This window comes from Hirundo rustica, chromosome 1 (assembly GCF_015227805.2).
Source record: "Hirundo rustica isolate bHirRus1 chromosome 1, bHirRus1.pri.v3, whole genome shotgun sequence".
Lineage (NCBI taxonomy): Eukaryota > Metazoa > Chordata > Aves > Passeriformes > Hirundinidae > Hirundo > Hirundo rustica.
The window spans coordinates 138,086,775-138,114,752 of NC_053450.1; the positions used below are offsets into that span (position 1 = coordinate 138,086,775).

Consider the following 27,978-nt stretch of genomic DNA (forward strand, 5'->3'; position numbering starts at 1 on the left):
TTTTTTTTTTTTTTTTTTGTCTCCTTCCTCCCCCGTTGCCCGCTCAGTTTCTGGAGATATTTTCCCGGTAGGATTTGGCCCCCAGCCTGCTTGTCGAGTCCGCCTCGTTGCCGCGGGAGGGTAAATTGCGCTGGCCAGCTGCGGGCGGGGGCCCCGCATGCCTGTGCGGGGCGGATGTCTCTGGCTGAGACCTCCAGCTTATTTCGAGGAAAAATTCTCAGTGTAATCCTTTTAAAAATTTACTTCCTCCCGGTTCCGATATGTGAAGTACAGAAATTGGAATTCCCGATGAAGCCAGCATTAATTTGCCAAGGAAATTCTACTTTTAGAATAAACGAATTTTTAAACTGGCCTTACAAGTTTGTTCCTAAGTTCTTCTTTCTGCCGGCAGATTGGCTCAGTTTAGGAGGGATTTGCTTTTGTTATATTGCTGTCATGGGATGTCGTGAACCAAATTGAACATTTTTAGAAAGAGGAGCTGCGGGAGCACTTCTACCAGCTGTTGTGCTGCTGGCATCTGGCAAACCCACTCCGCTCGGCCAAAGTTCCTGAGCTTAAAAGAGGAAAAAGAAATGCCTGGTAATTGATTACCTGAATGACAGTTTGAAAATGTGCTATAGATCAGTGGTTGGTTTGCCATGTGGTATTAATGAATTGAGTATATTTTGGTGTGCCTAGATTTTGTTTTTAGTACTTCTTTCCCAGATCTAATAAAACTATCCATCTTTTTTTCAAATACAACAACATCTAACAAGCAAATGGAAAAGAAAACCAATGGTGTTAATATTCACAACTTTCTCTTACTGTATTTGCAACCGTTTATTAAAATTGTTTTATTAAAACCTCTATCTCTTAATTCTTGCTAAGTAAACATTTCCTTTTATTATGGGGGTGACATGTTGACACCAGGCCTTTTGTATTACCTTGCTGTGGCTCCTGATTTTTTTGTTTTGTTTTCCATCTTTTGGCAAGTTAATGCCACTGGTGTGGTTTATACAAGTGATCTCTGTTTGCTAAAGGGACAGCTTGATTATAGGAATAATTTATGCCTTATCTGCATGATGAAGTCCCTCTGTGTCCTTTTACAGTGCTGTTTTTAGCAGCTCCCAGAGAGAGATCCCAGATAGGCAAGCTTCTCACAGCCCAGCATTTTAAAAATGCAGAAAGTTTCTATTTTAAGAAAGCAATCAAAGTGCTAAGCAAACTTTAATTGCATTGTATTTCTTTTTAAAATAACTGTTTTGATGTAATCTGGTTGTAACTTTATCTTGGAACCGATTTGTTGCTTATAACACATTCAGAGTCCTGAAACTTTCTTCTGCACCCAGCTGGTGTTGGTCTGAAAGTTAAATTTGCAAGGATCAGACTCTGGGTAATAATGTGAAAATGTGCATTTGTGTAGATTATCCTACTTGGCTGTTTCGGGTCATGACATGCTTTTCCACAAACTTTAGTTTTTCAGATGCTGGACAAGAGGCAAATGTCTGCAAGTATGGTTGTTGCAATTTATTTGTATGGCCTGCAAATGTTCTACCATCTTTCCTAACTGTGTCTTTAAAAATACTTTGTAGTTATATAATTGCAATGACAGCTGTTCATTTTGGCCTTTTCTGGATGTGTTAGATACAAGTTTTAAAACCTCCTCGTAAATTATATGTGAATAAGTGTTTTTCTTTAAAGCCTCCCACCAAATAAAATTTGTCCTTGTATTAAAACAAATATTTTGGGACACTGCTGTCTAGCATATAACTGGTGTGCCTTTTATGGTCTTAATCTAGTGAGTGCTGGAGCAATGATTTAAGAAAGATGCCTGTCTATATGTGTATCTCTATAAATCTGTATTTAAAAGAGTTTGGGGCTTGTTTCTTACTCTGGCGAATGAGAATTCTAGCCATCCCTTATGGAGATCACTGTTTTAAGAAGATGAGAAGAGTCTTTGTCTGCTATCATTTCACATTAGTTATAGGAGTCAGGGGCACCTTGCAGGGTTCTTTTGTTGGTTCTCAAAAGTTGTCAGGGTTTAGTGTCTTTCTGGCAAAAGCAGAAGCCAAGATTACAGTGACTTGAATTTGAACTAAAATAAATCCTTAAAATGTATCATCATGTGCTCTTGTATTAATGGCCTCAGTTTATATTCCTGGAATAAGAATGAAAGATGAGTGCTCAAGGAATAAAGCATCTGATCCCATTTTAGAAGTTCTTTTGGTACTTAACATCTTGTAAGGGAAATAAATACTAGTTTGAAACTTTATTCTTTGTGGAGGTGTCTCTGGACACCATGCTAACATCATGAAAGATGGAAGTGTTGAAAAAGTAATTCTTTACCACCCTCTAAGCCCTGCTTCTGTGGTGCTAAACCAGGTACAAGCAGTGATATTGTTGCACATTTGGAGCCTGCAGTCTTAGAGGGGAGCAAGCAGCCAGGATCAGAGGCACGAGTTCCTTATGCTGGCTTGACTGTTGAGAAACCTTAAGGTACCATTATTTTGGAGACTCCTATGTATGACCTGTAAGGAAAACTGGTGGGAAGCTGAAAAGAAGGTCAGAGAGGGCCAACAGGAAGCCCACCTTTCCTTAGGGCATCTGTCTTCTGAAGCTCCTGTATCTCATCATGTTCTGGAGCTGCTTTTCCCACTGGGCAGAAATCTCAAAGATGTTGTAACCAGGGAACTGGAATCTGGCCACATTTGCATGGCACTGGTTCTTTCCTGGTCAAGAATGTCCTGAGGGTGAGTGCCTGGGAGCTTAACAGCTTTCTGGTGGCAAGAAAGTGCAAGGGATGATCAGAGAAATTCTTTTGCTGGAACTCATTCCTGTGTGTTTCCCAACTCTCTGATTTGCTTTGATAAAGTTGTTCCCTATGATTAAATACTACCATGAATAATTGTGGGATTTGTCATTTGAATGCTTAATTAGTTGATACTTGGGGAGAAAAGTCTGCTCCAAGACTCCTAAACCTTTTCCATTTAGTAAATATACATGTGAAACAATGACAGACATTTTATCAATTTTTTTTTTTTCTTGAGGGCTGCTGACTAATGGGAGAAGCTACTTTGATAGTAATGACTTTAAATATGCTCTTTAAAATTAAATCTATTCATTTGGCAGCTAATGCTTGTGAAGTTTGGTACTGGAATGCATTATTCAGCTCCACACCCCCTCATCCTTCCAAAATTTTAAATCCCAGAAACAGGTTATTTTCAGTTATAATGGCAGATGAACTTGAGCACTCACTCTTGCACTCAGATTTAGGCTCTTCTTCTTCTTCTTTTTTTTTTTTTTTTTTTTTTTTTTTAATCTTTCTTTGGGGCATTTACAATTCAGGATAAATACATGTATCAGAATAATTACTTCTGGATATTCATTTTTGATTGGTTATTTGATTAGTTTTTATTTATTTATCTTGCATTAGAACATATGGTGATGAGAATGTTGCTTTTAATATGTGAGTTATTTAAGGCTATCATTGTGATTAAGAAACAGTTTAGTCTTGTGCAGTGGCGTGACACCTTCCCCTATTTAGTGGTCTGTTTTTCTGTAGGTAAAGGATAATGTCATCAGTATTCTTTCCTGGCTCCAGGCCTATTCCACTGGTGACAGGTTTTAAGAGCTATATTTCTGAATCTCTGGATTGGTTTTAGGAGCCTTTTTTAAAAAGAAAACTCTGTTAAAATTGATTTTTCCTCCTCCAATTGCACTGAATCTTTTTGCCCATGCTTTTCTCAATTTTTGATTCTGATGTATGTATTTTAAATATACTATTTTTGAATATGACAGTTGGACACTTGGCCCTGTGTAATCAGAACAGACCATAGGAAGAGATTTTAGGATATAGTTCCATATTTTATGTAGTATTAAGGATTATAATTTGATAGCACTGTGCTTAATAGAAAGCCTGGGAGCATTTGGATCTTGCAAGTGGATATACATGAGTAGACTCCAGTGCCCTCAAGTAGCCAGTTTAAACACTGGAGTTTATGTACCATTTGTAAAGGGTGCACACAATTTTGGGAGTTTTTTTGGTTGGTTGTTTTGTTGTTGTTTGTTTGGTTTGGTTTTGTGTTTTCTAAAGATATTTTTATTTTGAGTTAAAAGCTTTACTGAGCTTTAGCAGCAGAAGTGGGAGAGGATTATGCAGTGTGGCATAAAAGACAAAAGGTTGTCTTTGCAGTTGTAGTAGATCAGGTGTGGAGAGTGGCTCTCCCAAAGGCTTGATGACATGGCCCCTGATGAAGGGAAGAAGGAGGCTGCTTTAAGGAAAGTACAAGAGATGACAGAGGAGAAAATAAATGCAGCTGAAGCTGGAGGATTGACTTTTTCTGTAACTCAATCAAGTGAAAGCTCAACTGTTCCAGGATACCTCCTCTTTTCAGTCTCCTGGCCTGTCTGGAGATTTGCAAGTAAAATGCCAAAACCAGAATTTTTTAGGGATTTCAATCTCATCTTAACGAGTGGACATTAAAAAGAAGCAGCTCCTTGTGACCGCCTTGGTTTTGGTGCATCTGTGCACAATTGCATGGTGGCCACTAACAGCCCTGTAAGGGGTGTTTTCAGAAATTTGTCCTCTTGTAACAGGATTTGTTCAGCTTCATTAATGCAGAAACAGGGTCTGGCATCTAAGGAGAAGAAACTTACTGTTCCTGGATCCTTCAGGAATCTTCAGTGATACTGTCAAGCTGAATGTGCGTTATGTCCTACACCATCTGGTAGTTGCTGTATGAATTACTTGATCAGCCAGAGTCTCTGTTACCAAACTGTATTTATGTTCCCTTTGATCTCTGAAGGATGGTAGCTGTTCTGGCCATGGAACTGTTGCAGTGAGGAGTCCTTTCTTGTGAAAAGGACACACTTGAGGAGTACATACTTGAGACTTGCATACTCTGTTGTCTCTGGAAGAGGCTGTGTCAGGACAAGTGAGTGTGAAAATTCTCTCTCACCGCTCTTCTGGAAAATTTGTTCTAAGTAGGGGATTTAAAACCTACTGCAATGCAGCTCCTAGAAAAGGGTAGGTGAAGATAGGGTGTTGGGGTGAGGCTGAATTAAATTTCCATTTTATTTCCTTGTTAAGTCAGCTGAATTTGTCATGAGGAGCTGTGAAAAATCAAGCTGATTATGATGAAAGTTTAAGTTAGCTCTGTGAATGTTCTAAATGTAACAGAACACAAAAATGAGAAGACATTCTCTTGTTCCAAAGCGTAAATTAGAAGAACAGTATCTTCAAGACAAGAGTGTGTCCAGAGACAACAGTAGTGTAGAATGACTTTTTTCCAGATTTTAAAAGAGAGATTATTTTTCCTTTAAGGACAGAAAGTAGGTTAGGAGTAGTCATCTTCAGATGCAGAAATGAAAAGAATTTCCAGTGTAGGGTTATTTCTCTGATTTGTGACTAGGCAAGTTTGACAAGGATTTGATGAGTATGGGAAGAGGGTAGAAGTATTTTGCATGAATTGCAGGTTGTTTTCCCAAAAAATCAAAATGGCCAAGCAAAGATTGCTATTTCCAGAGCAGCAACTGTTTCTTTGCTACAGAAACTTAGAATGAAAAAAAATTGGAACCTGCTGCTGCCTCAAGTGATTTTTTTGTTTGTTTGTTTGTTTTCCAGCTAGGCAGCAGCCAGCACTTGCTTGCTAAAAGAAAGTGCATCAGGCCTGTACGTAACAGCTCCACTTGAGAAGTGTGTGTTAAGAATGATTCAGCTTCTAAAGTGTGTCATTCTTTGAAACAAATTTGAGTGGGAAACTGAGGATAGAAAGGGGGATCATTCCTTGCTCAATGTCAGTCAAGGTTCTGTGATGCAAGAGAGGATACTTGGCAGTAATTCTCTGTTACTCAGTTTCTGAGTGCTTGTGGGAACTCTTCCAAAATAAATCCAGTGCAATAGTCTAAATGCCTTATTTTGTAGTTTACTTTCTGTGCGGTTGCTTTTGAATTAGGGTTAATGAATTTCCTACTTCTGTCACAACAGACTTATTTAGAAGAAGACCAAGGAGTTCTAAAGTTTTCAGCGACAAGACACTGCTACTCCATGATCTGTCTGGCCCTGTTCACTTGAGTGAATGGTCAAGATAAAAGGAAGTTGTTGGAAGGTTCTTGCCTATTTTACTACTCTAAATAATGTTAAATACATTTGAATTTAATTAAAAATACTGATAGGAATCCTGGCTTGGACCTCTTTGGAGGAGTAGACTGCTGTAAACAGGATAGATGAAAGGAAGAGATCAAATACAGGAGGTCACCAAATACAGCTGTCCCTGGAACAAAGAGCTGGGCTGGGCCCAGTGCAGGAAAGTCCCATCCTGTGTCAGGCACATCTGTCCTTTAAAGCACTATGTTCAAAAGTCATAGAAGAAAAGGTTGGATATCTTGGCTTAGTGGAGACTGTAGAATCTCTATGTAGCTGTTTTCATACTCTCAGAATTAATTCCTCTTTTTTCTAAGTGCTGTAAAGAAAGAAATACTAAGTTTGCTGAAGATACAAAAATGGTGACAACGGTGAAAACTCTTCAAGGAGTTGGTCTTGCAGAGTAATTGGAGGTGATGGAAAGCATCTTGACACAGAGCAAAAAAGTGGTTTTAAGAGAAGGTGGAAAGAAGAGATAAAAGCTTTTAATTATCTTCTAAGCACAGGGACGGTCTAGGCCTATATATATTCCTCTCAATTCTTAGTCAATTTGATGTGAATATAAGCCTTGTATAGTACCAGGAATTGTTTTTTCTCTGTCTTGTTTCTCCAAAACTCATGCCATTGTAATTATTTGTCCACTGTCTCTTCTTACATTCAAACATGACTTTAAGAAAATACAGATTCCTTGAGGACAAGCACAGTTGCTTTTATTTCTAAACATGTTGTAGTTTGTTGTTGGTTTGTTTTTTTTTTTTTTTTTGTAATATTTTGTGTCCTTTCTTCAAACAGTAACTCCCATTTAATTTTTCATCTCTTTCCTCACTATAAGTTGCACCAGCTAAAGTAATTCACAGTAAAACATTTTGTGCTGATTCTTGAATGTCATCACCAAACTTTACATGGTTTATACTTTCATGAAATGAAAGGCATTAGTCATGGGGAGGCATGCTGCTTGGAAGTATTTTCAGATTGAAGGTTTTTCAGGCTGTTTCAAAAGTGAAAGCTGTATCAGCTAATCTTGAAAATACAAAATGTGTAAATCTCACATTTGGAATGACTCAAAGCATACATGTATGTAGACCTTAGTAAATGTGGTTCTACATTTTGCAGTGCTTACATATTTCATAAAGGTCAGAAGCGTGTCACGTGGTCTGGACCCAGCTTGTGAGTAAAGTGATTCTAGTCTCTTTAAATTTCTCTGGATTTGAGATCATCAGAATTGAACTGTCTGACACATCCTGGTTTAATGTCCCAGCCATGCGGCTCTTGGCTTTTTTAGGGTCAGGACACTTCATGCTGAAATGTTCCTTTACCTCTCCCCCAACCACTTCTGACAGGCTCTTTTACACCAGTAAAACTATTTCCCCCCCTTTCTTTTTTGCTTTTCTGTTTATTAAATAATCTTGTTTTCATATTATCTCAAGTCAGATAATATCTTTACAGTGAATAAAAGTGAACTACTTTTAACTGTTCCTGCTTCACTAAAATACCTTCAATGTAGATCATAAGAACAGTGTGAGGTCCCCTTAGGAATTTCAGCAGCTGTTTGAGTATGCAACTGATGTTAGAGGGAAGGACAAGAAAATATCCTCTCACAGAGGGTGTAGATGACTGGCTAGAAGATAGATGGCATTGGCCCCAACTCATATGTTTGTTTTTACTACTAATTTGTCATAGAAAGTATTTAGTGGTTTTTGATATGAAGCATAACTTGCTAATGACACTATACCCGCTATGGAGAGTTCATGAGAAGATGTCTGTGTGATGACCACATTCTGAAGTAGTGATTTCTGCAAAGTGCTAAATGAATTCCCATTGATCTTACAATACTGGAGGATCTATCTTTTGTCACTTGGTACACAGGAAGCCTCTTTCAGTTCCCAGTGGCTTTAACAGAAAGGTGAGTAGACCCCAGCTATATTACAGACCTCTTTCCATAGGTTCTTTTTACTTTTTACTTTCAGTTTACTTTTCTGCTTTTGTTATGTGTCCCCCTGAAATCTGTGTCTTGTGAACATGCTGGGAGGTTGTACCTCTCATGACAGTGCAGCTTTTGTCTAGAGTATTGACCTTCCTACAAATTTGTTAGTGGACAGCATAGCCTCCATGGTTAGTTTTTTGTGTCTTCCTTCCCAGCCCTTTCAGAATTATGTGTAGATGATTCAGCTATTTTCTTCTTGCTGGGAGCAATTTGGTTTTGATGTAAAATAAAGGTGAGAATTTTACTGCTGCTATACTTACCTTTTTTTTCTTTTTTAGGGCAAGAAATATGCTACAGGTGTAACTTGTTATAGCCTCCATCACTTGGGACTAGTCCTTGTTCTGAGGTCCTCAGCTTTTCCTTGTCATGGAGTGCCTGTTGAACACCTGGGTGTTTGTTGCTTGCCATTAGGCAGTGATCCCCCTGTTGTGGCACTGTCACACCAAAAGGCCTTTGCTCAGTGCTAGTAACCATATGAGCCCTTGAGAAGGCAAGTTTTGCTTTCTTTCATTGTTGCTCAACTAGATTTTTATATTTGTAAAAAAAAAGTAATGGAAAGGACTGAGAGAGCTGATATGAGGATCCCTGTAGCTCTGAGTGTTAGTTGTTCTCTTGTAACACCTCTCCATTTTCAAAGACCTCTGCTTTCTGGCTAAGGTATAAAGCTCCAAAATGTTAATTCACAGAGCTGGCTGCTACAGGGACAGCACGTTTGAAGGATCACAATACAAGTAATTTTCTAATCCCAGACCTTAAGAAAAACATACTTTATATAACCACTTGGAACTAATATCTATCCCTACTGAAGAGTCTTAGTTTAACAGGAAGAGCTTCCACGTACGGATTGGTCATCTTTGATCATCCTTGTTCCCTTTCACTGAATCTTTTTCAACTCTGCTCTAGTGGAGGCTATTAAATGAAGGATAGTGGTGACCCCTGCTTCAGCCTCCACCCCTTTCCAAATAATCCTGAGCACTCTGTATACTTCTGCAGGTAAAGTTTGTTCTCTACTACTGAGCAAGAGCTGGGATCTCTATCAAACTCTCTGTTCCAACACTGAGATTTTTCTCCTGATTGGTGATAACCTGTCTGGGGTCCATCACTGCATATGTGAGGCTGGAGTTCCGTTCCCTGCATGAGCTCCATGAGCCATTTTGTTATGCAGTCATTCAGTCTGTGGTTTCTTAGAGCTTCCCTTGCTGCTGCTTTCATGTTTTTTAAGGTTGGCTGATACACTGTGACCTCAGCAGTGAAAACACATCATAAATAATAACATGATAAGAAAATCTACAACTCTTCTATCTGGAATGTAATGTATTATGGATATTGGTCTTCAAATCAGTCATTACTTACAACAGTTGAAATCTAATTTGGTGTAATTCAATGTAGAGGTTCTGCTGGCATGATGAATGAGGGATACATGCCAATATCTTCTCACCAGGATCTCCAGATGGAGTTTCCCGTGCACACAGTAACACATGTACTTTATGTATGTTTGAATATAGCTTAGTTTCTTGTGTAAATTTTAATATGTATTTTACTGATATTTAAATTCACCTTATTTCTGCATGTGACTTTTTTTTGTATTTCAGAATTGTTTTGTACCTATGAAAAGTGGGGAGAAATATTGCTATACAGCAGTGCTACTCAAGTGCCAACTTCATTTCAGCGGAACCCCTGGATTTCCTACATGTTCTTATTACCTGGAAGAGTAATTTAATAGGTTTTTATGAGTAAAGGCAAATGTTTAGAAAAACTTCTGCTTACCAGATCGGCTTTTGTCTTCTTGCTGCAACTCAGGTGTAGTGTGTTTGCTGAGACCTCTTCTGCTGGATGTCGTCCCAAGTATTCGACAGACCACTGCCTTGGCTCTTGGGAGACTTGCTGATTGTGATGTGGAGCTGGCAGAGGCAGTTGTGAAGGCAGGCATTCTTCCACAGCTCATATGTTCATTGCCTGAGGAGAATGTAAGGCATGATTGTTCTCTTAAATAGTATTTTTTTTAACTATTATACAGGGAAAGGGAAATCTTTCTGTATCAGCATCTGCTTTTATTCTAATAGGACATTAAATGTATTGAAGTCAGAGCAGCATGTATGTTTGAACCTCTGAGAGATCACTGTGTACCGTACGCCTGAGTCTGACTTCAAATAAGCTTCACTTTAAAATATTGTATTACCATTTAATGCACTACAGGAAGTATATTCATGGTACTGTAACATTTTTAAAATGTTGCGTGATGCTTTGTAAAGGGTCTCTCTTCAAAAAGGAGACAGTATGGAAGCTTTGGTGATAATTGACTAGGTTTTGTCCTAATACCATACACATGTAAAATAGGTATAAACCCCCTGAACTTCTGTAATGAAACACTTTGTATCTCCAAACAAAATACGAACTTTGTATCTTCCAAAGGCCTTTGAAAATCTGTAGCATTAGAAATAATAAACCTCCGTCGCAGGAAAATATACAGAAAGGTTTTCTTCTTAATATTTGTCAATACCAAAAAAGGACAGTCACAATTGCAATACAAATAAATCTGTTGGTCTCTTTCACTCCCTCCCTGACATTTTTTTCAAGTCTCTTTCAACTCTGATTTTTCGAATGAAGCTAACCTAGATTAACAGAAATACTTTCAACCGAGGCTCCTAACATCTGGAAACTGACAGCCGAAGGGTTAAGTGCACTGATATCACAACCATACTTGTGTTGCAGCTTTGATTTAAGAAAAGTAGGTTTTCAATTGAAATATAATTTGGAAAACCACGTATTTTCATTTTCAATCTTTTGAGGAAAACAAAGATGTAAATGTACTCATTGCATACTTTTTGGGCATATGGAATCATTGCCTATGCAATTAAAATTGGAAAAGAAAACACTAAAGAAAAACTTTGATGGCAAGATGCTGGTATAGTATGAAAAGAAAGTAAAGATTTTAATTAGACAAGGTTATAAGCATTTTGGTTATTTTATTTCTATTTTTAAGGGAAGATGCGGAACGAACTCTACCCACTGTTGGTTTGGAAACTACCCCCTGCTACAAGTTGAAACCCTTGCTAAATTGGCTCAAGTGCCCTGAGATACAGTAATTAGGGGAAGCAAAAGCAGTGTGAGGTCATGGAAAGCCTGCTGTGCCTTGGTGACTGTGGGCAAGTGAAGGAAACTCATCCTGTTCATGCAGAGTTTAGCAAGCAGATAGTTTGTCACTTCCCACAGGCAAAAAACCCTTTTCCATTCCACTCACTTTTAGTGTATCAACATCTGTATTTAAGGATGAGATTCTTCAAGCACGCAATGAATAAATACTATTCTACTGATTTACGGGTGACAGTAACAGGGTAACATCCCAGATCAATGTTTTATCAATTAAATGGAGTAGGATTCAGTTTTACAGCTATGCCTGTGGCTATGGTTTGTTTGTAAATAATGTGTTTTGAATAATGAAAACAAAGAAGTGTTTTTCTTTGCCAGGAGCATAATTAATTAACAGAAACAACATACCCGTATTTGTACAGACATAGACTTATGTAAACAAATATGGCTCCATCGAGTTCAGCAAAACTTTCAGCAACTTACATTATCTAGGGGTTTGACCATTTGTCTGTTCTGTTTCCCTTAACTTCTGTTCCCCCTAAATGAAGTTTAATGCTTTGCTTGTAAATTATGTTTAATGTACCTGCTTGTAGACCTTAACTTACAAAACTGGATTTTTGACATAAAGGAATTATATCAGTACTGGTAAACTAAGGAAGGTAGGGGCATGTGTTGGAGCACTGAAAGATAACTGTGCTCGTTAATCAGTAGTATGCTCTCTGATGTGGTTTTAGGTAATACCAGCCATCAAACTACTCAACAATGCTTGGACGTGGTTTAAGGGGTAGGACAAGGCAGGAACAGTTTCCAGTAGCATAGATGAGGCCACTGTACTTTGAGGAAAGAGGAATTTATGTGAACGGATGTGTTATGCTGTGTCACCTTCCTTTAGAGCCAGGGAGTGGGCTTGGGTATACTTGATTTCCTGGAGCGCCATTGCAGGTACTGTTTTGTTGCCGTATCTTAGTGCTTTAGATCAGGCTTTTGAAGGTGTTTGGGTACCTTACAGGATGCACAAAGCACTCACGTGCTTCTTTGTTTTTCTGGACTTGATCCAGAAGGGATGTGGGCTTTGCATTGTTTAAATTGTGGGTACCTTGACAGTAGGACTAGCACTGTTTAGTGCCCAGGCTCCCTGTGCAGAGCAGGGGAGAATCAAGCATCTTGGGAAGAGATCAAACCCAGCTGGCATACGGAGAGAGCCCTCTAGAGCTTTTCCATAGGGATCATCTGTCAATGCCCAGGCTGGAGGGTATACTCCAGGCACATAGACGGAGCAGCGGGTTACTTGTGTCCCCATGAATCTTGCCCTTCATCAGGGAGAGGAACTGTCTTTCTCACAACATGGTTTTCTCTGACTAGAGTACTTCAACTGGGGTCTGGATTTTGAAAATGTAAGGCAGTAGAAGAAACTTAATCTTTAGCTTCCATATCCTAATGGCAGTTATAAAATTGCAGGAGGTGACTGAAATGTGACTTCTTGAGGGAAGACTGTGCTTTTAGAAGAAATCACTGCTGCAGTTTGCATGGGAATCCCATGCTGTGTGCAGTGTCATGTATTATATATACATAATGAAAACATTATTTGGTCCAGCACTGAGGGAGGTGGGCAGAATTGAGACAAGAGCTTAGACTTCACATGCTCTTATGACAAAAAGGCCAGGGTGCTTAGTCCTGTTCAAAGTGAGCTTCTTCTGAAGTAAAATTGCATGCTGCTTGGTCAAAATGGAGGATTATTCAGTATTGGGTGTTGCTGGGATGGGTTTTCAGTATCCTAGCTGTGGGTTGTAGGCAGTATTTAGGCATTTCAGGATTCAGATCCTAAACTCTTTTATTTGATCTAATTTTCTCTGTCTCAGTTTCCTGTTTGCAAATTGTAAGTAATGTTTTCTCATGGAGAGGTTGTGAGAGTATCTATTTTAGAAGGTGTAAAATCTGGCAAATGTTACACATGGGTAGAATTATTTCAGGAGCTTGCCCGGCATAACCTGTGTAATTTGGTTAAGAGTTATTGTTTTTGCAGTTCTTCTTGTTCACTTTTCACTTAAACAAACAGACCTACCTGACTACTATCTTTTTCCCATATCCTCTTAGCTCTCTTTAATTTTTTCTGTTTGTTTATGCACTTGCTGCAGATTTTATGTCATGAGCTGTCCCAAAGAACTGTATGTTCATTGTTTGTGTGATGTCTAGTGGTCTTGATTTGGATCTGTATAGGATATTGCTGCTACTAAAACCATCTAATTTAGGCATGTCTGTACTATATTATGCTTTGAACCTCTAACGTTAGTGGATGTTTGTTTGTTTCTGATTTTCTAGCGTTACTACAAGAAAGCAGCTGCATTTGTGCTAAGAGCAATTGCTAAACATTCTCCACAACTAGCTCAGGCAGTAGTTCAATGTGGAGCACTGGAAATGCTGGTGATTTGCTTGGAAGATTTTGATCCTGGAGTCAAAGAAGGTGCATGTTGGGCACTTGAGTATATTGCCCGACACAATCCAGGTAACAAGCTTCATGTGTATTCTCTTTTAGTTAAATGTCATGTGATAATTTATAATAATAATTGTGTTATTTTGCTAACTAGAATAAGATGCTTTTTCTTCTCTGCTGTTACAAATTTTAAATTTGTGATAAAACCCTAGTGTAGCTGTACCATTCCAACAATGTTGTACCTTTTTGTGGGAAACTGGCATACCTGACACCAGCAGTGCCCTGTTATGAGAGGCACTTTAAGAGACGTGTTTGGCCCGTGGCCAGGAAAGGACACTCTGCTTTATTCCTCTTCATGAAGAGATTTCTGAATTTTTATATATTGTGTAGGTGTTACTGCAGGACCAGGTTTCTTTTGCTTGACTTTTGTTCTTCTTTTATATACATAGTTGAATGGCAAAGCCTAGGGAGAAGCAAGTTTCATTCAGCTTACAGTAGTGTTTGCAGGATAAATAGGCCAAATTTATTGCACTATGTTATCATTAGCCAATGAACCACACTACTCTCTGAGAGTCAGGAATAGATCCTGGGAATCCAATATTGGGCAGTTCACTGCTGTCTCACAGGCAGTTGTATAACTCACCAGTGGTGTCATGTTCCTATTTAAAAGCTGATCCACGTGGCTGATAGTTCTTTTTCCAGCTATTTATATAGTTCAAGTAAAAGTTTAGACTGTGAATGAAAGAACCAAGGGAAGAAACTGCTAGCTGGAAGGGGTGGGAGAAACGGTCAGTGTTCATATTGTTCAAAGTTAAACTAATTTTAGGAACGTAACATTAACTCCTGGTTTTATATTTGGTTTTGGCTCTAAAATGTGCATAGACTGATTTTGGAAATGATTTTCTTTGTTTTTTAATCAATAGTGAATGTTGAACTGCAGAAGGATTCCTCCTTCCCACTTAGAGGGTTAGCTTTCTGGAACAGTCTCCAAAGTTGTTAGCACCTTTCTAACAGACTGCATTTTCTGGGGAACAAATTAATTCTTGGGACACCTCTCTGGTAATGATCTTTTATCATTTGGTCATCAGGATTGAATTCCACCCTTGCTGGAAAATAATTGTTCCTTCCATCTGACAGATATTTATTCAAGTATCAAAAGCATTCATTTGTGTAAATGTGTGTAGTGTGTGTCAGTGTTACTCCTAACATAAACATTTCTGCAGTTTTGTTATGTCACTAAATCAATATTGACTCACTTCAATTGCCCTTCATGCTATTCACTGCATGAATGCTGACTGAGCTTTAGGGTGATCCAGTTCACTCTGTGACAGCATTGTCTGCAAAGATGAAGGTGATGTGAGGGTATTGAAGACAACAAATTCCTTGTACAAATTTTTATTCCATGGTTATGAATAAATTATTTGCTGATGGTGAATGGGTGCATACCTTATGTCAATTTACAACGACAATAAGAACAGCATCCTCAGAAATTAGGCTGAAATTGTGAGTGCTACCAAGCTGCAAGCATCAGGACATAGACAGAACACTAGATGAAATCAGTAAAAAAACCCCAAATGCCAACAAAAGCCCACTAAAAGATCCCTGAAAAAATTGCCCAGCTACAGCCAATTTAAGGGATTTACCTGCCTCTATAACACAGTCACAGGATGTCTCTAAAATTATTGTTGAAAATAGAGGATTTACACTGAAAGAAGATCACTCTGTGCATCATATGATTCTTACACTGCTACAAGCATGCCTTTGCAATATGATGTTGTTGGACATGGGATACAGAGATAGAAAAATGAGATACTGAGACTTTTTCTTATCAATAGCTGTTGTTTGCTGTTCAAGAAACTCTGGATTAGAGTGACATGCTCCTGTTGACAAAATTTGGTGGTTATGATTTTCCATCATTGAATTTCTGTGCACGCATAATGCAGCTTTAACTTTAAATGTAGAGCTCTGTGTGAAATGGTTTCCCCCAACCACAAAAGGTTTTTCAGTTTCAAAAATTCAGTTTCAAAAATTTGGACAAGACTTTTTCTCTCTCCTGAAAAGATTGGGGGTTAGGGAGATTTGTTTGCCCCCACAAAAAAAGTTCAATAATTAGGGCATATCTCTGGGATTAAAGTCCTGATCTATTTTAGGCAGGACGTGAAACTCTGTCTTCATGAGTGCAGTCAAAGGTTCCCAGCATTCAGTGATAACTGTTTGCAATGAGGGTCTCTATGCTTTTTATCAGAAATTGCATCCATGGCCCAGTAAAGCTGCTAAGAACTGCAGTGTATGTTCCCATGAAAAGACTTCCATGTTGAGAAATTGAGGCTTCCCACCACGCCCCCCCCGATGAAAACACACTGCTTAACAAGTTCTATACTGACTTCATTCAAAAATCTCTTAAAATGCAGTTCTTCTGTGAACAGATGTCTCCAGAAGTCCTGTGAGATTTTAGGTCAAGATAAATGTCTCATGAGGTTTCAAGATGCTAGAAATCTTGTCAGGTCAGATTCCAAAATTTAGAAACTGCTCTTGCAGTTCTGCTCTTTCTTTCCCTTTGATCTGAATTTCCAATGCTGATCTTACTCCAAAGCGTACAAATCAATGTGCTGTGAGTTTGCCATTTGTTATTTCTACTATTTGTGTTTAAAAAGAACATAAAGTGTTAAAAAACCCATAAATACCGTTACGTCAATGAAAAATATTTTGTAACATTTTACTTATACCATATTCAGTTAAAGAGCAAAAATGTTTTCTTTGAAGTATGCAAATAATTTGGCTTTCCATTTTTTTTTTTTGTCTGCATTAAAGGTGTTATTTATTAATTGTCTCATACCTGCTTCTGTATATGGTGAATTGGTAGGAAAACAAAACTAAACAACACTGTTTATACTGAAGCAAATTGCTAAGAGCAGAGTTTTGCTCATTTTCTGTCATACAGTGGATCACAGCTCAGCTTAGAAGGGATCTTGGACCTTCCTGCTTGAAGCAGCATCAGCTACAAGAACTGGTTCTTCAGCACTTCAGTGGTTTGAGTCTAACCTCCATCCTCCCGATGAAAGGTTTTCACACTGGTTCCAGTGGAATCTTTAGCATTGTGGTTGTAGTGGCCTGCATAAACCTCTGATTTTGAAGTGCAGCCTTTGGGCTACTTGTGGGAATTCAAGTCTTTCTATGTGGCCATAACATGATCGCATAGTCTTCAGAAAAAGATAGTACTGGTGGTTGTTTTGGTCAAAACCTGTTGTTTCCTGTGGATGCCCCTGCTACCACAGCAAGGTCTGTTTGAGAACCCTGGTCTGAACTGAAACTTGCATTTCCTTCCAATCAGGGCTTTTGCTGCTGCTCTACTATGGGGATATAATATTGTATATTGTCAATATAATATTGAGCTGATTTTCTTTCTCTGGGGACAACCTGGATATTCGCTTTCTCACCTTCATCTTTTTTATTCTCATCTTTTTTTTTAATCCATAGTATTATTGCCAATGTGTTAATATTAGTGGGTTTGTTGGGGTTTTTTTTAACACTTTAAACTAATTTAGAATAATCCTGTAAGACTTCCCATTGTTTTCAGTGGGTATGTAGGTAGGATCTTGACTCCACTTTGCTGGCTTTCCCCTCTTCCTGATCACATAAACTCATGACAAGCCTTCAACTTTGAATTAATTTCTTCATCCCTGATGAGTACTTTTTTATTGAGACAAACCAGTGCAAATCTAGTACAACTTCTAGTTGTACTAGAACTGGTGGCATCTCAGACTGCAAAATCTGTTTTTATTATTCTCTCTTCTTCATCCATTTGAGTCTTGTCTGCAGTACTTGCACTTGCTAAAATCTTCCTCATGTAGATCTGGGTGAAAGCGATAATTTGTGGTCAGTTTTGAGCCATAGTTCTCCTGTGTCTGAACATAGGGATTTCAATTTTCTACTTCCCCTCCCATAGGAAGTTCAACTTTATCATCATGTATTTGGACAAGTTCCTTAAGTTGTACCCCAATGTGACTTCCAAGCCTGTGATTTTCATAACCTTCTGTGGAATTAGATGAGGTTCATGCATTAGCTTTTCTCTGCTGTCTTTCTCCTCTGCAGCTATGAGTCTTGTCTTTGCCCTTATAATACAGCCTTGGCGTAGTATTTGGAAGAGTATTTTTGTAATTTGTTTCAGTTATCTTAATGTTTTCTGTCTGAATATTTGGTTTTAAATTTTTCTTATTGCCAAGTTTGTTTTTGCCTCTAACTCCTTCTCAGTCTAAATTTTTTCCCACTCTGTATGTGTTTCTAATTGGATGGCAGAGTTTCATGAATCCTTTGGTGTATAATCCTCATTAAAGATGTTCTACAAATAGGAAGATTAATTGAGCCTTTTCTTGAGAAAAAAAAAAAAAAGAAAGAATTACAATTTATAATAGAATTATTAATACTTAGAATTGTGATTTTGGTCTGAATTTGCAGGGAAACATGATGGGAAATACTATATTCCCTTTCTTCCCTGCCTCTGCTTTTCTGTTTTTCTGACAGTCCATTTACAACTGGTCTGTCTTGACACATGGTCCAGCCCTCCATGTGGTAAGTTATTAGCCATGAACCTTATAAACACCACTGGAAGAAAAACCATTTAATTATCCATGACCAACAGTAACCATCAGTATTTAAATGATATCACACTTCTAACAGCAAGAGCTGATCTAAATTGAATCAGATTTAGTTTGCCCCTTTGAAATAACTTTTACAGTTACTTTTGCGTGCCTGAGCGTAGCTGTGACCTGAAAGTATCGCTCTTTCTCTGCCTGCTTGAACTTCATGTTTTTAGCTCGTAAGACATCAAAGAAGCCCATTCTTCTAGCACCATGTCCCTCTTGACATCAGATTCTTGATATTAGCATTTCCCAGCAGATTGTGGGGACTGGAGCTGTTGGTCTGAAGTTCTGAGGCACAATCTGGAGGGGTTAATCAGGACTGTTGGTCAGTAGATCACCCTGTATTCCACTTGGTCAGTGTACAGCAGCAACACATGAGCTGAAGAAGCTGAACATGGCTTTTTCCATGAAAAGCTGAGTGTAGCTTATACCACTTATGTTTATTAGCCCCTTTTCAAGTTTGTTTTCACATACATTTCAGGTACATTTCACTTCAGATTTTTAAACTGAAGATACAGCATTTGAGTTTTGTGAAACCTTAGGATTTGTGTATTTTGAGGATGCACGCACTACATTTGCAGTCAAATACTTCTTTGAAAAACAAACTTTGTAGAGTTAATTTTACACATTCGCAGCATGTTCTGAATTGGAAGGGACCCATAAGGATCATCAAGTTCAACTCTTAAGTAAATGGCCTGTACAGGGGTGGAACTCACAGCTTTGCCTTTATTAGCACTATGCTCTTGCCAACTAAGCTAATTTCAGGGTATTGTATCAGTTTAAAAATTACTGCACAATTTATTTTTTCAATGTAGTATTTGTATTTTTAAAAAAAACATTGTATCATAAAATGACATACAGTAAATATTTGACTTATCACATGTATTGCAGTGTGTGGCTATAACTCACAAATTGAAAACAAATCTGGTCTGGAACATTATTTGGATATTAACGTAATAATGACATGACTTAGAGATTTCATGAAAAACTGTATTAGTCTATGTATATTTAATGAAGTATGCTGTATTTTTCTTAGTATGAAAATCTCTTTATGGATGGACTATAAATCAAAAGCTAAGTTAGAGTCTTGAAATACAACAGCCATATGTTGCCATGGTACTGTAAGTCAAGATAAATGTTAAAGATAATAATGGATATGCATAATAAGGTGTAGCAAAACTGAATGAAAAACCTAATAGATTATTAAATCCCCTGTGGTTTTTACCACTTTTTCAATACTATTTTAAAATAGCACAGCTTGGTTATAATATAAATTTTGCTTCTGATACCCAGTAATTCTCATTTTAGGACTGTGATTAATGCTGCATACACACAGAGAGCTAATGAATTTCTAATAGTGTAATTTTTGTCCATGTCAGCTAATCACATGCTCAGATTTTTTTTTTTTTTAAGGTGCAGTTTGTTAAGGATACTGTGCTAATCTCAGACATTCAATATCACTCATGCTATTTCTCATTTGTCTAATTTTGTATGATAACATTTTCTTGTTATTAAAGTATAAATTCTTTCTCATCCCATATATGGTAGCAAAGACCAGTTTTGATCAGCAAGTTCCATTTTTGCAATCTTTTATGCAAGATAAATATTTAATATATGTTTTTTGTATTTTTGTTTTTGGCATTTGATCTATGCTAATATCTGCTTATCATTTAACAGGGTAAAATGCTCTCTAATTAGCTGGTTGATAAAATTTTGGTACTTTGGCTTTCTGTGTTGTTGTTAGCCATGCATAAAATGCTTTCCTATTGATCAGTGTAGAATAGCCAGGGTTTAAACAGCTGACATCTGCTTACTTTAAAAAAAGAAAAAGAAAACAGAATAACAAACCATTTCAGCCTAATCTACCTCAAATGTGTGCATGTAAATGGGGGTCCATCTATTGACCTGCATTCTTTTCAGTTGTGGATTGGTCCACACGGTTTATGAAACCAGGAGGGCTGATTTGAAATGCAGATGTCGAGACAGTGAACTACACCCTCCCCTTTTTCCTTTGCTGTATCTGTCAGGGTGAAAAATGGCTTGCACAAGGGTCAGTCACCCATACTCACTTAATTACTTTCCTTGGACCTACAGAACTGTCACAAGCTGTGGTGGATGCAGGCGCTGTTCCTCTTTTAGTGCTCTGTATCCAGGAGCCCGAAATTGCTTTGAAAAGGATTGCTGCTTCAACTCTCAGTGATATTTCAAAGCATTCTCCAGAGTTAGCACAGACAGTAGTGGATGCAAGAGCTATCGCTTACTTAGCTCAGATGATCCCGAACCCTGATGCTAAACTGAAGGTACATTTAATTTTTTTTTAATCTCCATTATACCAGTCGTTACTTGAGACTGAATCAAAGACATGGATGTGCATATTTATTTAGAAGCTCTTGGTTTGGGTTTTAACAAAACGTAACTATGTAGTTAGTGACAAAGACTTCTGAACATATTTACAAATTTAGCTACTGGATATGAACTGTAGCTCTGAGGAACAGCTAAACTAATCTTTAAAATGAGGAGTATGGGTTTTTTTAGAAAGATATAGTATATGAAGAATGCAACAGATACATTTAATAGATAAAATTTGCACATTTCAGTTTCAAAAAAGGTTTTGCATACTAAAGATTATGTGATAAACCAGTTAATTGTGAACTCATTGTATTTTAGAATATACTATCTGATGTGAATAGCATTAGATCTGTTGTCAGATGTTTAATTTAACTATCTGTTGTCAAAGGTTTAATAACTGGAGTTTAATTGACAGAAAACTTGTTTCTTATTATAAATTTTCTGTCTTACTTTATCAAGCCGAAGACAACATAAAAATGCCACAAAAAATTCCTAATATAAGATCTGACAGATCCAATTTATGTAAATAAAAATACTTTCTATAGATTTTACTAGATTTTTAATTACAGTTTTAAACGGTGTGTATATATATTTTCTTTTTTAATACATACAATCTTGAATGGGATAAAACAAAAGAGAAACTTTCATTCAGGAACCAGCGAATGTTCTGTGCCATTATATTTGTGCGTGAATTGACTCAGTGAATTGTAAAATAGCTGTAATTGTTTTCCCTATCCTGCTTTGTTTTTCTTGATGCAATAGATTTTTGTGTGCAGGGGGAGTGTGTGTTGTGGGATGTTTGTATACTATTGATTTTATAACAATTTTTATTTACTAGCGTCAGGTGCTGTCAGCTCTAAGCCAAATAGCAAAGCATTCAGTGGATCTTGCAGAGTTGGTGGTTGAAGCAGAAATTTTCCCAGTTGTGCTCATATGCCTGAAGGACTCAGATGAATATGTCAAGAAAAATGGTGCAACTTTAATTAGAGAGATAGCAAAGCATACGCCTGAGGTAAAACCTTGAAAATGCAAATACAAGGTCATATCATTAGATTTTACACTTTAAATAAAATACAGGATTATTCTGTCATTTGCTTTTCGAAAGGGAGGGCAAATGACTGTTTGGCATGTTCATTGGAAAATATGGAAATGCTTGCTGATATTATGAGATGTGTATTGAATATGAATTGGGTTAGGAAACTGGGAATCATAAAATGTATACCTAGCTGCTTCATTCTGTGAGATATCAGCACAGAGAGGGAGTTCTTGGCTGACAGTACTGTCAGTCCTAGATATTAAAAATATTATGAGAAAAGCCTCATAGAAGTCATGATACCAGCTAATAAATTGCAAGATCATCCTTTAACAATAATAGATGGTGTGTGTCTTTTAAAAAATTTTCAGGGTTGCTGGGATCACATTTTAATTATTTTCCCAATGACAGCAAAGGTCAAAAAAAAATCTCTTATTTATTATTAACCTGATTGTAACTTGAGTTTGTAATGTGAGTTTGAGCATTTGCAGTGTTTTTGCCCATAAGAAGGTGGGGATGTTGGGCAAAGTCAATACAAAATAAATAGGAAAACTGTATCATTATAACTATGTTAATCTGCCACACCACAGAGATAATTAAAATACTCTAAATATGACTTTGGAATGAAATATAAGCCATGTATTTGTGGAACACACTAATGGTGAGCATAGTAATTTCAAAATCATGATACTAACTTAAAAACTGAGAAGCGTTTAGACATGAATGTTGTGTAGTTTCTTTGGCCTGCCAGTCTTTAAGCTGGTGATAAAAGTTTCCAGTCTTGGTACCTTTCCTGCTTTCTCTCTGTACCTCATGGGAAATGCAACTTCATTCCCTCAAAAATAAAGAAATTATCATTATCAAAAGGGGGCCCTAGAGTCAGAAGCCAGAGACCGAACTCAGGATTGCAGGTAAAGCTGGAAGAGCTTCTGGCACCAGATCCTCCATGCCAGAGGAGCTGGCCATGCTAGCACGCTCCAAAGGAGCAGTAGGAAGTATCTTGGTGACTCCCAGTGGGAAGTCACAATCCATGTCTGACTTCAGAGTGACTGAGATGACTGTCCAGTTCTGAGAACTCTATCAAGTGACACATGTTGCAGTGGGGACAGGCTGGCAAATGGTATTTCTAGAGGACCTGGCTGTGTCATTTGAGAGTCATGGCTTTTGAATCTCAGCTCTCTGTCTGCATATGCAGTAAAATTCATGTGCAGGTCAGCAGCAGAGGGACTTAGAGCGAGGGCTGAGGGACACAGCAGGAGCTCTGCACATCCAGGTGCACGGGGCTGTGTCCAGATGTAGGACTTGGTTGCCACTGGCTGTAATTCACAATCAAGTGAACAGGTTTTCCTAAGTACTAACTGAAAATTTCATCTGGCTGTTTCATGAAGAAAACAATCCCTTTTTAAAGGCTCTAGGACAAAGGCGGATTTCATATTTATAGAAATCAACTGGATTGGGAATTCACGTGCCTCAATTTTGTTAATTTAATTTTGACTTTTAAGAACATGTTCCTTTTGCTTTGGAATCTGTAGGGAGAATGGGCTATACCTAAAAGTGTGGACAATAATAATAATAATAATAATAATAATAATAATAATAATTTATATGCATTATTGATATCATACATGTTCTACTGCTGCCCCATAACTGATATAAAAAGTTTGCTTTTGGTAGAAACTCATATTACATAACTTGAGTATCATTTATAAGCAAGGCTCTGTAATTTGGCATTCTGGGGCAGACTCCATTACCCATCAAGTGTGTTCCCTGGACACTTTCCCCAGGGCATGCTAACATGGCAGAATGGTGCAGCCCAAGTCAGTTTTGCACATCCAGAACAGTCGTCCTTGGCTTCATGCCCCAGCGTAAGGATCCACGAAGGATTTTGTGCCACAGAGGTAATTTAGACTGCAGGTGAGAGGAGGAATGGGCCTTTCCCTCTGTCACTGCACAGAACATAGGATGTTAGTTAGGGAATGGGGGGTACTAGGATGAAACAGGATCTGGCTCAGTAGGTGCATCTTCAAGATCAAGTGATAGGCTGTCATTTGCACATTTCTCTGGTGTGTGATGATGGAGTTGAGAATATGTTATTCCATGCTGTACAGCATCAAGGATTAAGAACCCTGGTTTCTTTGCAGTAAAGTCAGTCAAAAACACAGCAGCAAATTAGCTTCATTCCTGAAAACTTGATGCTGCACTTAGTTCCCCAGAGTCTGTATGATACATCATTCTTATTCCAGCTTTATTTTGTAAAACAGGAGCAATACATTAAGAGGCTTCTCTGATGTGGTGCTTCGTGCCTGTTGATACTTCACAGTATCTAATCTCTTCTGTTTATCTTTTCAGCTTTCACAGCTTGTAGTAAATTCAGGCGGGGTTGCTGCTGTGGTTGATTGTATTGGCAGCTGCAGAGGGACTGTCAGACTGCCTGGCATCATGACACTTGGTTATGTGGCGGCTCATTCGGAGGACCTGTCAATGGCAGTGATTGTCTCCAAGGTTAGCTATCACTTTGTTGTCTTCTTGTAGTTCTTCAGCAGTATTCTTTGGTACAGATACAAATTAACATAGACAGAGAATGCATTTTGTGCCAGGATTATGTACTTGCTCTCGATGAATGCACTTTCTCCTAGTATTGCTGCTTTCTATGACTGAAATTATGTGGTAGCCTGGTAAAAGGGTGTCTTTACGGTGTTGAACCTCTTACAAAACACCCTGGATTAGTTGGTATTACAGTGCATGATTTTTCTGTGTTGCAATTGCATGGGTACAGAAAATAAGTCACAGAATTTCCGTAGTCTGCTTCCTCTTAAAATGTATATTTGTGGCTACATCAAAAGCTTCTTTGAAACAACTATGTTTGATGGCGTGTTCTTCATTTTACTACCATGACTCTGCTAGTACTGCTAGAGTGTCTTGCAACAGCAATCTTCAGACTTGAAAAGACCTCAGTTTCTAATGCAGTGTGGTTTGATTCAGTTGTGCAAGTGCCATTTCAAATGAGTAAAGTTATAAATTTTTCAGATTTAAATAAATTCTGCTGGGCAATGATATAGAAGAGGAAGAATTTGCAATGTTTGCAATAGGTGAAATTAGTGCCTGGCTTAACAGTCTGATGTGAACAATGCTAACTAATGACAGAAGGAAGGAAACAATTTCACTAACATTTTTGACCCATTTTGACACTATGTCAGTAATTTAAAATATATGTATGAGTGGAGCAACAAAAAATATAAACAAAGGAACAGAAATTTCTTCTAGTAGAAATGCAAGTTGAAGAATGGAAGTATGCTACAACATAATATAGTATGCAGGGAAAGTAGGAGTGATCAAAAAATGCTCTTCTGTATTTTAAATCTAAAGAAATAGATGCTTTTTTCTTGCCATCTCTGGAGGCCCTTCTTCTCTGGAAGTGTCTGCCTTTCCACTTTCAGGGATGCCTATAGCAAATATTCTCCTGCTCTTGAGTGCTTGATAGTAAGTGGGATGAAACCAGGATTAAGTTCTGGAGGAAGCCCCTAAGTTAGATTTTTGAAGAATAATAATAATTCCTATCATAAGTGAATGGAACCGCTGTGAGAGCTGTTCTAGGGATCTGGGCAATCTTTGATGAAATTAAATATGTTAATGAATGATCCACAAAAGAAATTATAATAAACCCATTAAAAAAACAACCAAACTCCTTCAGGGGAAATTAAGTTTGTGGAGTGGTACATAGTGCTGAGGATGGGGCTTGGTAAACTGGAACAGTTTGAAAGAAATGCACTGTGGCATAACCATATGCAGTTAGACACTGATGATGTTATGATGGAAAGTGATAGTTCCATTCCATGGTACACTAACCTGGAAAGGATGACTTTTGAACAATGATTTCTGGGATCATACTGGACAAACGCTTCATTGTGGCCTTCTGTTGTAATGCAGTGGCAAAACCCCCCACGATTTAGTCCTTTGCGGTATGAAAGAGAAGAAGATGAAGCATTATTGGAAGAGAGAAGTTAATATATTTGTTGTAGTAACATATATAGTTCTACTGTCTGCATTTGAAAAGTATCTTGGGGAAAAAAACCCAAAACAACAAAGCAGAAAACCCTGTAGAAAAGAGCAAAGAAGGATTCATGGGATAGAGAAAAAGGTTTTTGGGATAGAGGTTTGGTAGCCTTGCCTTACTAAAGTAGCATGAAATGTTTCCTGTTGGAGTGTTTTGGCATGAAATAACAGCTAGTAAGTTGTTGTGGAGAAAGTATAAAAACCCCGAACCAGAACAACTTCAGTAACAGCTGGATGTGAGATCTCTGTCTCTTGATGTCTGCAAATCAAGAGTCAAAACCGTGCCTGAAATGATTGGGTGAGTCAAAGATGAACTATTGGACCCAAGAAGAGGTTGATAAGTTGGATAGTGCTGTGGATAGCAAAATAGAAAGACTCAGTGATTGAGCCCTTCTGGTCTTAAACTGATTTCACAGAATCACAAGCACTCAAATTCTTTTATTTTCAGTCTGAGAAAAACTGCCACCTTTACTCACTACAGCCTGAATTATGTTGTGTATTCTTTTCATACCTTACATTTGCATGTTTGTTCAAACTGCTTTCTGACTTAGAGCATTGAATCAGTTTCTTTTTAACTATATTTATTAAGATTTATTAAAAATTCTTGCTAATCATGATGCTGTAAATATAGGATACCACTAGCATACATTCTCTTACAGCTTTTTTCAGGAGAAGAGTGTAAAGAGAGAAACATTTTCTAACTATCTGTATCTGTTTCACATTGTCATTCCCTGGTCTACATTTGTAAAGGTTGGGCTTTTGATTAATGCTACAGGGAATACCACCACTGGGTGCCTGCTTGATAGAAGAACATGAAGATCATATTAAGGCAGCAGCTGCTTGGGCCTTGGGACAGATTGGAAGACATACTGCTGAGCATGCACGTCATGTTGCAGTAGCAAACGTGCTGCCCACACTGCTCGATATCTTTGTGGACACACGCAGCTCAGAAGATCTTAAGGCGAAAGCAAGTAGATTTGTAGTATTTGCAGTATGGTATATTAATTGTAATTAAGAGGTTTAAGTGCTTAAAAATGACTAAATTATATGTGTTTTTATTCACGCTCACCGAGTCACAGCTTTCCTGGGTGCAGAGTGGATGAAGGCTGCGTCACTTACTAGGAGACTGGCTTGTTCTAATGCGTGGGCATATGGCGTATACCCAATCATATGCTACAGCCACCACAGTCTAATCCCTTATTTTTTTCCCAGTTTAGATCAGAGTTGCATAGACCCATAAATGCTGTCATTTCTTGTGACTCATTTCTAATTATCCACTTATTTTTTTGCAAGTGTAAGCTCTAGTAGAAAATACTATTATTATTATATTTTTATATTATTATAAAACTGTAGCAGCCAATCAAGGCTCTGCTCTTTAAAACATGCAACTGCCCATGTTTAGGGCCTTTCCTTGTGTGGGAGCTAGCAGAGTTGCAATTTAGTAAAGTGTGTTTCTGAGTAACAGTAAGTGAACCAACAGAAGAGTGTAATAGGACGGGATATGATCTCCCATGTTGCACTATGCTTCTGTTCATTCCACTGAAATACCACATTCCAGATCTGTAAAGTAACTTTTATATAGTAATTTCCAATGATCCCAAAAATACTGAAGCCAAATTAGTTGTAGCTGTAACCCAGCCCAAGAAGGTCACTACTGCTTGTATCAGTCAACACTGAGTTTGTTTTCAGAAATATGCACCAATACACAATTGTTTCACTCTCTCTTTTACCCCCTGCCTGGACAGTACTGCACTTTGCTATCCCAGACCAGCAGCCTCTCCTAGTAAGCCACTTCTAAAATACAATCTTTTAAAACATGTTTTGATTTAACTTTCTTATTGTATTAGGGTACGTCAATCTACCTACAGGGTCTAGTCCAGCTTTCATTATAGTCAAAGGAAAATTGCCATTACTTTGACTGTAGATAACATAATAATAATATGATGCACTATAGGTTTTGAGGTTTAATAAATCTAAGTAGAGAATTGATTCTTCATTAAGTGACCTGATAGATATCATAGTCTCTATTCAAAAATTGCTCATTGAATATTCTGATCAATTTGCTTTTTAAATCAGACTTCAGTGATATATATGAATTCTTGTTGTTTTCATTGATATCTTACTAGAGAAAGTTTATTTTGCATTTCAATAGACTAAGAAAGCTTTAAAGAGCATTCTTCAGAAATGCACGTATCTTCCAGCACTTGAACCCCTGCTTCATGAGGCCCCTCCTGGTATTCTAAAGCATATTATTGGACAGTTTAGTAAGGTAAGAAA

General features: G+C 37.8%; 1 protein-coding gene across 3 annotated transcripts in view; it reads left to right on the forward strand.

The window, feature by feature from the left end:
• The window catches only part of SPAG6 (sperm associated antigen 6), a 47,349-nt gene that overhangs the window by 387 nt on the left and 18,984 nt on the right, over nt 1-27,978 (forward strand). For all 3 annotated transcript variants that reach the window (XM_040075433.2, XM_040075442.2, XM_040075448.2), the window contains exons 3-9: nt 9,906-10,072; nt 13,515-13,698; nt 20,361-20,566; nt 21,454-21,627; nt 23,998-24,150; nt 26,477-26,668; nt 27,854-27,970. In XM_040075433.2, coding sequence (XP_039931367.1) covers nt 9,906-10,072; nt 13,515-13,698; nt 20,361-20,566; nt 21,454-21,627; nt 23,998-24,150; nt 26,477-26,668; nt 27,854-27,970 — 1,193 coding nt within the window. The remainder of the gene's footprint in view (nt 1-9,905; nt 10,073-13,514; nt 13,699-20,360; nt 20,567-21,453; nt 21,628-23,997; nt 24,151-26,476; nt 26,669-27,853; nt 27,971-27,978) is intronic.